Below are 13,472 nucleotides of genomic sequence, written 5' to 3'. Positions count from 1 at the left end.
TGTGTGCATATATACATTGCATGTATGCATATATATCTAAAAATGTTTTTAGAAAAACTTTTGATGCAGCCACAATAATTGAAGAAGGATTTTACTGAATTAAAAGTTATTAAATATTTTTAGAATTATTTAAAAAATAGTATTTTATGAAACTTACAGAGGGAAGTTTCCATGTTATATTTAAAATATTCTTCTTTTACCATTCATAGCCGATCATTTTCTTCCATCCTTTGAAAATGGAATGTTTTGAGCTTTCCATTTACACATATGTTTTGAGCAGGGGTTGGCAAACTGGTAAAAATGAAATTCTTGTGGGTAATGAGAACGCATTAGACATTAGTAAAATTGTATAAAAAATGTGTTCCTTGTTATCTATAATTTTCTTCCTTTCGAATGAAGGGGGTAACATCAGTGTAAATAAATATATTTTGAGGTAATTGGTTAAAAAAGTTCCCTGACCCCTAAGAGATGAAACTTTGATCTGTTGCTTATGTATCCTAACCTGATGCATTCCTATTTAGCTGACATAATTTTCATTGCATTGAAATTTTTCATTTTGTAATTCATATTTGTATTAAACTTCACTTCCTTCTCATTCTTGAATTTTTTTGGTTTTCCCCAGTTCAATTAATTCATGTATCCCCCAATGAAAATCTAAGCATATCGTTATCTGCATTATTTCTTCTGATGTGAAGTTTGCCTTTGTTAAGATTTTTTTAGGATTTGGTGCTTGCCTTCATCTGTTGATAATTTGTGATTTTATTCTTTGACATTTCATGATTGGTGTAGAATTGGAAGGCATCATTTAGTTGAATGTATGATGTTATGGTTTCTATGATTATGGGTGACTAGAAATGGAATATTTATGTGCTTATCTTTACCTTCATTGTGAGGGTTTCTCAATAAGACAGATATTGGAATCTCTTTTGCCTTAGTCATAGCATGATTTACTAAGTTTTCTCAGTATTTTTTTTACTTAAAGGAATATTTTTAGTTCTACCAGTCCTCTTGCTCATCTTCCATCCATAACTATTGAACATGTTCATCTTGCCATATAAGGTGAGACATTCCTTTTTATATGGAATGGGTTGCAACATTTAAAATCTAAGTGTTTATCTGTATCTTTACAGTAGAGATAAGTTGTAACAGTCTGATTTTCTTTAATTACAAAAAAAAAAAAAAGTTCAAAAATTGAAGTTCCCTTTCATTCATTTCTGTAGTGAATTAGATTATTTCATGAATGCTATTTATTAATTTCAAGTATCTTGTAAGGTATTCCTTACTTTTATTGTAAAAAGAAAAATAAATAAATGAAACAGTCATCCAGGAATATTTTTCAGTTTCTTATAAACAAGATTGGAAATGCTGATCAAAATAATCCCAGATTGGGCTTAATTACACTTTACACTTTTACTTGTTTCAGTCATTTGACTGTGGCCATGCTGGAGTACTGCCTTTAGTCAAGCAAATCAACCCCAGGACTTATTCTTTGTAAGCCTAGTACTTATTCTATCGGTCCTCTTGCCGAACCGCTAAGTTATGGGGACGTAAACACACCAGTATCAGTTGTCAAGTGATGTTGGGGGGGACAAACACAGACACACAAACAGATACACACAATACATACATACATATATATATATATATATATATATATATATATATATATACATATATACGACAGGCTTCTTTCAGTTTCCGTCTCCCAAATCCACTCACAAGGCTTTGGTGAACCTGAGGCTATAGTAGAAGACACTTGCCCAAGGTGCCATGCAGTAGGGCTGAACCCGGAACCATGTGGTTGGTAAACAAGCTACTTACCACACAGCCACTCCTACGAATCCCGTCACTAGTGTTATAAATTCAAGTGAAACTTTCATGCCCATTGCCATCTCTTAATTTCAAGGTAATATTGGTTATCAAAGAAGAAGTATTTTTGTAGGATCAATCATAATCCTTCTTGTGTATATTCTTTTGGGAATCTCTCCTGAATTCAGGATGAGTATTAATCTATCCAGAATTCTACTGCTTCCAGTACTAATCCATGGGAGATATTTGTGTGAAGACTGGTCTCATTGAAACTAACCAGTATCATCTTGTTTGATTTACTCTTTCTGAAATATGGTTTAGGAAATCCATGTCATCTCTGATAAAACTAGAAAGCAATTTGCATAATGGTTTCTGAATTATGTTCAATAAATTGTTTAATCATTGGGTGCTAGATATTGGTCCTGTAATAATTGGGCATAATTTTAAATCAGATAGTTTGAGGATCTTTATATATAGTTTGTGGATTTCTTTAGAGTTATTAATTTTCTGTAAGTCCATAAATGTTACTTATTTTTACCTCAAAATTAGTAAAGCAATATAACTCCTTATGTTAAATTGTTTTTGAATTTGTCTGTTAATTTACTAGTTTTGTTCATTGTTTGCTTATCTGCATTGGTCTCTAATTCTTTTGTAAAAATGTTGCTCGTTTAGTTTTCTTTAATGACTATGGAGGAGTCTTTCTGTAGACATTCCAGTGCTTTTTGCTCTTCATTTATAATATCTAGTTTTATAAGATTTGCTGGAATGTTTGAGTTTGCTGATCTTTCCAGACACATTATGTATTCCTGTCAGGACTAACTCCTAATCAGTAGAAGTTTAAATCCCATTTTGTCTTTTGTCTAGATTTTCATAATTCTTGTTTTGGAATAACTCCCGTAGAAGTTATCTATACAATTTCTCAGTATCTTTTATTATATCTGTTGTTTCAGGTTTTGGAGTTGATGCAAATTTAAGACCATATTCCAAAAGTTTTATTTCATATAATATGTGTGTGTGTGTGTGAGAGAGAGAGAGAGAGCTGTGTTGTCATCCAATGTTCATCTTCCATTCTTCCATACCAGTATGGTTCAGTTCTAGAGGATTTAATGAGTCAGAAGAGTATAATGTTCCAGTATCTTCTTTGGCGTGGTGCTGTTTTTCATAGCCCCAGCACTCATAAGGTCTGGAAAAAACGAACAGGAATATGATTCTTGCTCTAGAGGAGATACACAGCTGCTTTGTGTTATATAAAGGTAGGTGGGAGTATTTGGGATGGAGCTGGAAAGAGAGATATAAATGATGATGAGGTGTCAGAGTGTGCCCTTAAGGTATATGAAGGTGAATAGAAGAGAGTGAAAACAAGATCAGGAAGAGTGGATGAACTGAAATGCAAGAGTGTATGTGGTGTAGTTAGATATGGAGGTAGTGAACAGGGTGAATGTAGTTAATGGTGAGCAAAGGTGAAGAAGTGGTCAGTGCTAATTATGAGTTGAAGGGTAGATAGGGGAGAAGATTTAATGACTGTCAGTACAAAAAGGGCATAGGCAACAAAATAGTAATAGTAGATTAAATATGAGAAGGAAGAGAGAAAGGGAGATGATGGATCAGTGATTGGTTGGTAGATTGCAAGAGTATGTGGAAAGGTAGATTGCAAAAGTATGTGCAAGTGAAAGGAGTTAAGGGTCAGAAGTGAGTCAGTAGGAAGTAGTTTAGGAGAGAGGGACAGATTTGGTAGCACAGAAGGGTGAGGCATAATATGAAGAATGAAGGATGGTTACAAAAGTGGTTATGAGCAGGAGAAAGATAACTAGTAGCACAGAAAAGGATGATGAAATAATGTGGTTCTGGTTTCATTTAATTCCAGTAGAATACTGCAGTAGTTTGATGAGTGATGGCATGATCAATGATAGAGAGATGGGATGGTGGTGGAGAAAACATGACAGGGGAAAACTGGGTGAGGGGCCCGGTTGTGGGAGTTCATATTATGCTTCCAGAACCTTGGCTTCACTTTGATAGGTAGTTCTTTTCAAGCACCACATATTGCCTATCATCTTGGTCCTTAGTCATCTCCTCCATGAAACTCGAAGTTCTGAGATTTGTTTTTATTGCTTTGCACTATATTTTTTTAGGTCTCCTCTTCCACATGCTTCATTAAGTGATCATCACTTCTTTATACAGATGTCTTCATCCATTCCTACCACATCTATACCAGCCCATCTCTCTTGTACACTACATGATTCCTCTAATGCCCAGTTTTTTTCTCAACATATCTGTACTTCCTTGTTCATGCATGCTCACATAGCACACCCAGTAGACATGCTAGCTTCATTTCTTTCTAGTCTTGCATGTCCTCTGCATTAAGGGCTAATATCTCTCTACCTTGTATCCTTGTGGGTCATACATAAGCATCATACAATCTAAGACAAAAGAATGTTTACATCAAACTGATTGTGTGTCACCAGCATGAGTGCCTTTTGCATGTCACCGGCATGGGTGCCCTTTGCATGTTGCCTGTACAGATGCCTTATGCAGGTCGGTCACCAGTACAAGTACCCTTTGCCCATTGCCAGCACAAGTACCTTTTAATTGTCACTTGCACAGATGCATCTCATGTATCACTGGCATGGGTGCCTTTCACATGTCACTGGCACTGGCCACAACTACGATTTCACTTAGCTTGACATTTCTTCTCAAGCACAGCAAATTGCTGATGTCTCCAGGAGACTCTTGTCACTTGTCGATGTCTCCAGGAGACTCAACATTTGAAGATCATATTTCACCACCTTGTCCAGTGTCTTCCTGGGTGTACTTCTTCAACAAATTCCTGCCACAGTTAGAGATCAGCACTCCCTTATGCAGCTATCTTCATCCATCATATGACCATACCAGCACAATATGTACATGTATCAACTCTCTCCCCTTCCCTCTCACACTTGTATGTATATCTTTATACAGAAACAGATGTGCAAAGTGTGCAACATTACCATATAAAGTTGTAGTTCAGAATTCCAGCTATGATAATCTCCTGTAGCAATATGATGGAGCTAGTGGTGCATCAATAGAGATTCCTACATAGTGGAAAGAGCCACAATTTATTAAAAAAAATAACCAGAAAGCAGGTTGCTGGTATTCCAATTAGTCTCTTTCCAAGGAAAGCACCCAACCACTGCTTTTCCATGATGGTAGTGTCTAGATTATATATAGGAAGAGCTCACCACAGTGGAATAAAGTGTGCAATGGTGAGCAGCAAGGTTCAAAGCTATGACTTATATTTTTATTCTTAATAATACATTCAGGCAAATTCAAATGTTGTTGTGCTCGTCACAGGAGAGTACTTTCTCTTTTATGATGGATATGTGTTCATAACACAATTCATTTCTTAGTAGGAAGGATTCTGGGACATCAGTGTTTCAGCATGTGTCTTGTCAGCCAGAAATACACGCTAACTAATGAATCTGTTGGCCCTCTTTAAAATTTCAGTGAATGAATTGTTTGCTAAGCTTGCTATGCTTGTGTATGTCAGTGTATGTATGTATATATGTGTGTGTGTGTGTGTATGCATGTATATGTGTGTATGTATATATATGTATGTGCATGTGTGTATGTATATATATATATATGTATATATATATATATATATATATGTGTGTGTGTGTGTGTGTGTGTCTATGTAGGTGTGTGTGTGTGTGTGTATATATTTAAATATACATATGTATTTATGTGTGTGTATATATATATATATAGTTCAAATTTATAGAAAAACAACGACAAAGACAGGTGTAGGAACAACAAGTAAGTGTATTAGTTTGATGCTCAGGAAAAATGGAGAAGTCCTTTATGTTTCAAGCCTATGCTCTTCCACAGAAAGGAATAAGAGGAAATAGAGAGATAATGAAGAAGAAAAAAAAACGTGCTTAGTTTAGTGATCTAGTATATATATATATATATGTGTGGTGTGTGGGGGGGTTCAAATATTAATTTTTAAGTTTATAATTATTATAATTAAGGGCTCTGTAATACCAGCACATATACACTAAAAGTAGATGTCAAATACCTACAATCCACTCTAAATTAGTTCCCTATTTATAACCCTATGTTGGATGCGAGGTAATGGGCGAGAAGATTTACAAAATCTCAGATAGTCCTATATCTTAAGATTTCATGCTCTGCAATAGAAATGGCTTTGCAATCCTCAGTAGAAATACATTGATAAACATATAAGCAAGAAATATATATACACACCATTTAATCTATTTGTAAATACCAATATACACATGCATTTCCCGCATACATTCTATCTACTAGCCCATCTCGGTCATGTGAAAGCATCAAACTAATACACCTGCTTGTTGTTTATATACCTCTCTTCGTCTTTTGTTTTTCTGTAAATTTCAACTATATATATATATATATATATATATATATATTTGTGTATGTGTGTGTATATGTATATTTGTGTACATGTATCTATATTTACACACAAATGTTGATACATGTGTGTGTATGTGTGTGTATATGTATATTTGTGTACATGTATCTATATTTACACACAAATGTAGATACATGTGTGTATATGTGTTGCTGTATATACGTATGTGCATTTCTGTATGTGTATATAGAAGAACTAATACTGCTGTTTATCGCTGGAAAAGAAAATGTTCTAGCTATATATTTTCAAGTTAATAAGCTGAGTCATTTCCTTAGGGTCACAGGATCTCATTTTATTACCTTCTTTTTCCTCTCTCAGTGAAAGGTGTTGTAGATCTGATGGCAATCAGGTTTTTATCAGTTACCTTATGCCAATCGTACTGTCACTACTGGCAGTTTATGTGTACATGCAAAGGTGATATCTATAAAACGTTTGTTGCATTTAATTTTGTTAAGTTCATGATTTCCTTTTTATTTGTATTTATTTTTCTGGTGGGCATAGTGTCTTTGTGGCTTGTCTCTGTGAGATTGGAGGAACCCAATGACCAGGGTGAGTTTGTTAGAAGCATCAGGTTCATAGACTCATTAAAAGGAAGTTGTCCTTATTGTAGTGACTGTCCTGTGTTTACTCTGTATATAGTTTTGTCTTAATGAATTATTGGGTGCTGTTAATATAATATAGATGCATAGAGAAATTGACTAAAATTATGAATTTATTTTCTCTCAGCTATGAAATTAGCATTGCTGTAGGAAAACTGAATTGTTGAAGATGTTGGGTCATAATTTGTTTCATATGTTTTGCTCAAGAAATTTATCTTCGGTGATAGGAAATATATATATGTAAGTGTACATACAATGGGAGTTTCTTCTCTCTCCTTCTGAGGTATGCTTTCGGCATAGCACAAGAAGGAATCTATATGCAGACCAGATCAGATGGCAGGCTCTTCACTCTCGCCCACCTAAAAGCGAGGACAAAGGTCTGTGAAGCTGTCATCAGAGACATTCTATTTGCTGATGATGCTGCAGTTACAACCCACTCTCAACGGGAGCTGCAGCTGCTAATGGATTGCTTCTCCCAGGCCTGCAAGGACTTTGGGCTGACCATCAGCCCGAAGAAGACAAACGTCCTGGCACAAGGCACACCAGCACAACCAGCCATCACCATCAATGACTACGAACTTGAAGTTGTTCATCAATTCACCTACCTTGGGTCCACCATCACTGACAACCTCTCTCTCAGTGCCGAGATTGACAATAGAATTGGGAAGGCAGCCACTATGCTCGTGCGCCTCACATCAAGAGTGTAGACAAACCCAAAGTTGACAGTGAAAACAAAGATGGCTGTGTACAATGCCTGTGTCCTCAGCACCCTGTTGTATGGCAGCGAGACACGGACCACATACACCCACCAGGGAAAAATGCTGAACAGCTGCCATCTCAGAAATCTATGATGCATGCTTGGCATCTCCTGGCAGGACAAGGTGACCAGCACCAGCATCCTGACTCATGCTGGCCTTCCTTCCATGTACACCTTGCTGAGACAACATTGACTACTGGCTAGGCCACATTTGCTGTATGGAGTATGGCCAAATACCAAAGGTCATTCTCTACAGAGAACTCACAGCAGGACAGAGGAACAAGGGCTGCCCGCAGCTGAGGTACAAGGACATGTGCAGGAGGGACATGAAGGCACTCAACATTGACATCAACTCTGGGAGGACCTGGCAGCAGACCGCACCAGGTGGAAAAGCACACTTCTCAAACACCTGTGAATCAGAGAAGAGAAGTTGTCAGTTGCAGCTGCAGGAAAGCAAGCCCGATGTAAGGGATTCACAGCCGATAGACCAGAATTCACACACTGATGCGATCTATGCGACCAAAACTCATTCTAGCATTGGTTTCCGTAGCCACAGGAGGCGCTACTCAAGCTGAGCAGCCCAACCTAGACAATAAATGGACGGACGTGATACCCATGGTCAGCCATGACCGAAAGTGGCCTATCATCATCATCATCATCATCGTTTAACGTCCGCTTTCCATGCTAGCATGGGTTGGACGGTTCAACTGGGGTCTGGCAAGCCCGAAGGCTGCACCAGGCCAGTCAGATCTGGCAGTGTTTCTACATCTGGATGCCCTTCCTAACGCCAACCACTCCGAGAGTGTAGTGGGTGATTTTATGTGCCACCAACACAGGTGCCAGACGAGGCTGGCAGACGGCCACGCTCGGATGGTGTTTTTTATGTGCCACCGACACAGGTGCCAGACGAGGCTGGCTGACGGCCACGCTCGGATGGTGTTTTCTTATGTGTCACCGACACAGGTGCCAGACGAGGCTGGCGGACGGCCACGCTCGGATGGTGTTTGTTACGTGCCCTCAGCACGGAGGCCAGTCGTTGCGGTACTGGCTACGGTCACGTTCGGGTGGTTTTCTTATGTGCCACCGGCACTGGTACCACAAGGGTACAAATTCCATTGATGTACATCTATTTTGATTTGGTTCGATTTGATTTGATTTGATTTGATTCTCACTTGCCTCAACAGGTCTTCACAAGTGTCACAAGAAGGAAGGTATGCACAGGTGGACTGACTACGTCCCAGGTAGGGGCCACGGATTATGGCTTCACTAGTCTTGCCGGGTCTTCTCACGCACAGCATACTTCCATAGGTCTCGGTCTCTAGTCATTTCCATGGTGAGACCTAACGTCCGAAGGTCGTGCTTCACCACCTCGTCCCAGGTTTTCTTGGGTCTACCTCTTCCACGGGTTCCCTCAACTGCTAGGGATTGGCACTTTCTCACACACCTATCTTCATCCATTCTCGCCACATGACCATACCAGCGCAATCGTCTCTCTTGCACACCACAACTGATGCTTCTTAGGTACAACATTTCTCTCAAGGTACTAACGCTCTGTCGAGTAAGTACACTGACATTACACATCCATCGGAGCATACTGGCTTCGTTCCTCGCGAGCTTACGCATGTCCTCAGCAGTCACGGCCCATGTTTCACTGCCATGTAGCATAGCTGTTCGTACACATGCATCATACAGTCTGCCTTTTACTCTGAGCGAGAGGCCTTTAGTCACCAGCAGAGGTAAGAGCTCCCTAAACTTTGCCCAGGCTATTCTTATTCTAGCAGTTACACTTTCAGCGCACCCACCCCCACTACTGACTTGGTCACCTAGATAGCGGAAGCTATCAACTACTTCTAGTTTTTCCCCCCGGAAAGTGACGGAAGTTGTTTTCTGCAGATTTTCGGAGGTCAATACTCCAGAGCATCTGCCACATACAAAAACTATCTTCCCAGTTAGCCTACCTTTGACATTGCTGCACCTCTTATGTGTCCATAGCTTACACTGGGTACATCTTATAGAGTTTCTACCCACACCTTTTCTACAGATCGAGCAGGGCCATCTTCCTGAGGATATTTGTGGATTGTCTACCTTTCTACTTATTAGTACTTTGGTTTTAGCTAGGTTGACTCTAAGGCCCCTCGATTCTAAACCCTCCTTCCACACCTGGAACTTCTCCTCCAGTTCTGATAGTGACTCAGCAATTAGAGCGAAGTCGTCAGCATAGAGGAGCTCCCAGGGGCAACCTGTCTTGAATTCCTCCACAATTGCCTGGAGGACTATGATAAATAGGAGGGGGCTAAGCTCGACTGTGAGGTTAAGTGATTTGCTTTTTCTAACCACATGACTTTGGGTTTATTCCCATTGTGTTTATCTTGGGATAGTCTACTATAGCATGGCCTAGAGCTGACCAAAGTCTTGTGATTGGATTTGGTAGGATTTGGTAGGCCATTGTGTGTGTTTGTGTGTACACATACATACATATATATACGCACACACACACAAACATTTGCATACATATATGTGTAAGTGAAGGTGTATGACTAAGTGGTCAGGGTATTTGGTTCACAGTTGTAAAGTTGTGAACTCAATTCCCAACGACACATTACATCTTTGAGCAAGACACTTTGTTTCACGCTGCTCCAATCTACTCACCTAGTAAAAATGAGTTGTACCTGTATTTCAAAGGGCCAGCCTTGTCTCATCCTGTGTTGTACTGAATTTAACCGAGAACTATGTTAAGGATACACATCTGTAGAGTGCTCAGCCAGTTGCACATTAATTTCATGCGCAGACCATTCTGTGATTGGATCAGCTGAAATACTTGTTGTCATAACTGATGGAGTACCAGTTATACACTTGTAAATATATTTATCCCTACTTTAAAACGGATGTTGTGTTAAAACACAGAAAACTGCTGTAGTTACTAAGAGAATCTCTTGTATTGGCTTTTGGTGCATACAAGCACTCTAGTTTACATCGCTAGCAATGTAAGCAAGTGTTTATACTCATTAAAGGCTAATATAAAAGTTTCTTTAATGGTAACTACTGCAGTATTCCATGTTCTAATACAGCATCCACTCTTATGTGGGGATAAATATTACCCTTTGGTAATGTTGAAGTATGTAGTTAATCCCTGCTAGGTTGACTTTGCTGCTCAGTGTCGATGATATAAGTCCCATTGACATATTTTCACATATTAGTTCAACACAGTCATCCTCTAAAATGTGTGGTCTTGTGCCATAGTTAAAAATCTTTATTGTATGATCCATTTCATTGAGATGATTAATGGATAAACCATTGGGTCCAAACATCAACTAAATGTTAAGCTGCTGTTTTTTATGATGAGGGGTGTAGAAAAACAACATCAGTGTTATCAATCTTATTTTATTTTTGTGTAGTCTTATAAAAAATAGAGTTGTAGATAATGACTGTGAAATAGTTAATTGAATAGGATTAGTATTTGTTGACTTAAAGTGGACAAGTTAGTGATTTAGAGTACTGAAGAAGGATGACTACTTACAGTGTTAGTTATAATAACTATATTGGTCAGCTGTGGTATGTGTGAATGTGATAGCTAACTCCTCACCTTTCTTCACCCTCTTATTTAGTTTTCTGTCTTCAGTTTCCACTTCCTTTCTGTCTAGCCTCATACTATTGGGTTATTATGCTGTTTTGAAAGATCTGTACTATACATGAATGAACACAGACACACACACACACGCACACATACACATGCAGCTATTTTCTTGTAATTTATATTTTTTGACTCTTAAAAGTAATTTCCTTCTTGATTGGGCTGTAATGATTTCAATAAGTTTATCTGCTGTGATACTTTAGGAGTATATAATAGAAAAAAACCCTCATAAATAGCTACAATCAGACAGCAGATTCTATTGCTGCTGCATATACTGTTATTCTCCTGACGAGCTGTCATTTTAAGTTGGTGACCTCCTCCTTTGACAAGTGAGAACCAATGTCTTTACAGTTCTTTGTAGTTTAAGGATGGGGGAGACACAGCATGCTTTTATTAGTCCAGCCCACCTGGCATTTGCTGCTAACACTACAACTGTTGTTACAAGTGTTTATTTTGTTGCTTTTTCTTCTATTACTTCTATTACTGATACCACCACACTAAGATGGCTTTTTATCAGAAAGGCTAAGTGTGCATATACACACACTTATTTCATGCACTGTTTAACAGGAGTAAATGGTGCTTTCCCTTTTGTGCTATTTCCTGACTAGATACTTGAATATGAACTACCTGAATGGAGACTTTGTGGACTTCAGGACACACCCCTTTGATGCAAGCATATATGGGATAGCTGATGGGCAAGATAAAAGATAGGCTAGCAAATGTTATTGAATAACATTGCACTGCTGTTAGCTCTCTCAACATGAACACAAGTGTTCTTTTATTCTTTATATTTGATCTGATTTATTATTACTATCAACATTTCTCGTTTAAAATTGAACCTCTCATCAATGGAGATAGTGCGAGTTTATCAGTTAAAATCCTTCTTTGGACAATATGTGAGCAGTTTAAGTACTTGCAAGTATGTATCATTCCTCAGTATTTACTATTTCAGTGCCATTCTTAACTCTGAATTACTAATGTCCATTCTAATAAGTAACTCTAACAAAATTGAAATATTACTGATTTCTAATTTGACCTTGTTGTAATTACTATACAATACAGCTTTTAATTAGTTGCATCTTTCTCTGTTGACAAAATCCTAATTTGTCAGAACAGGTTCATAAATGTGTGACCCTCACTCTTGATTTCATAAATTGTTCTTATGTAATTGTTCATTGTTTCTTATATTCTTCTTTACATAATTTTACATTTAAAAGTATGGGGGATATGTATTTATGCATTTATGTATGAATTTAATTTATATCAGTTGAAACAAGCATTTTGATGAGGTCTGTCATTATAAAAACAATGTCAGTCACCGGTAAATACTTCAGTTTGCTTTGACAATAACAAATTGTATACATGTGTTAGTAATAAAATAACACTTCATAGCTTGTTTATCAAGTAATTGACTCATGTCCCACTCAATATTGTTTTAATTTTATATACATTTATTGCTGACTGGAGTATTTCTCCCACAGCATTCAAGAGTAAGAGGGAGAAAAAGAGAAAGAAATGAATTTAAAGTAGTCTTATTGTGTATTGTCATTTCAAATCATGTTACATAAAGTTAGATTTCTTTTTCAGTTTGCTCATAATGCTTTTTTTTTTTGTTTGTAATCACTTCTTCCTATTATTATTATCAAGCTTTCAAAATACAATTTCAATTCAAACTATATCTTTGGTGATATTTTAATTATATATTTGGTGGCATTTACTAAAAGCAAATTATCAGTTTTCTTCTACGCATTCTTTTTTCCAAATAATCACCTGTATATATGTATGTATAATATATGTGTATGTTGTGTGCTTATATATAAATTTATACACATTTGTGTGTATGTATTAGCTGATTATCAATTATTACTCTATATTAAATGTGATGTAGTAAATAGATGAAGTGGGCAATGTCATTTGTTAATATAGAAATCCTAATTAGATAAAACTTTATTTCAGAGGTATGATGTATATGTTTTATATATATATATATATATATATATATATATATATATATATATAATACTTACATCCAAATAAGTATATATAAAAATTACATTCATTAAAAAAAAAGCCACAATCTCAATAAATATATATATATAAATATTACTAATAAACTGCCAACGTAAACCAAAGACAGTATATAACTATACCAAAAATAATAAAAGAAGAAATTATTATCTGTGAGGGTGTACGTGCACATATGCACACACACACACATTTCATAAAGTCAATACAATGCAAGTCATA

The 13,472-nt window shown here is 37.1% G+C and overlaps 1 protein-coding gene across 7 annotated transcripts in view; it reads left to right on the top strand.

Annotated features, from left to right (window-relative positions):
• Positions 1 to 13,472, top strand: part of LOC115209179 (activated CDC42 kinase 1) — a 228,873-nt gene that overhangs the window by 140,025 nt on the left and 75,376 nt on the right. The window contains exon 1 of one of the 7 annotated variants that reach the window (XM_029777417.2): positions 11,732 to 12,144. The exons of the other annotated variants lie outside the window; for them this stretch is intronic. Coding sequence (XP_029633277.1) covers positions 12,074 to 12,144 — 71 coding nt within the window. The 5' untranslated portion in view covers positions 11,732 to 12,073. Of the gene's footprint in view, positions 1 to 11,731; positions 12,145 to 13,472 lie in introns of those variants that run through there. 7 annotated transcript variants of the gene reach the window in all.

Source organism: Octopus sinensis, linkage group LG3, assembly GCF_006345805.1.
Source record: "Octopus sinensis linkage group LG3, ASM634580v1, whole genome shotgun sequence".
Lineage (NCBI taxonomy): Eukaryota > Metazoa > Mollusca > Cephalopoda > Octopoda > Octopodidae > Octopus > Octopus sinensis.
Note: the sequence above shows the minus strand (reverse complement) of the source record. Positions and strands in the feature narration are given on the sequence as shown.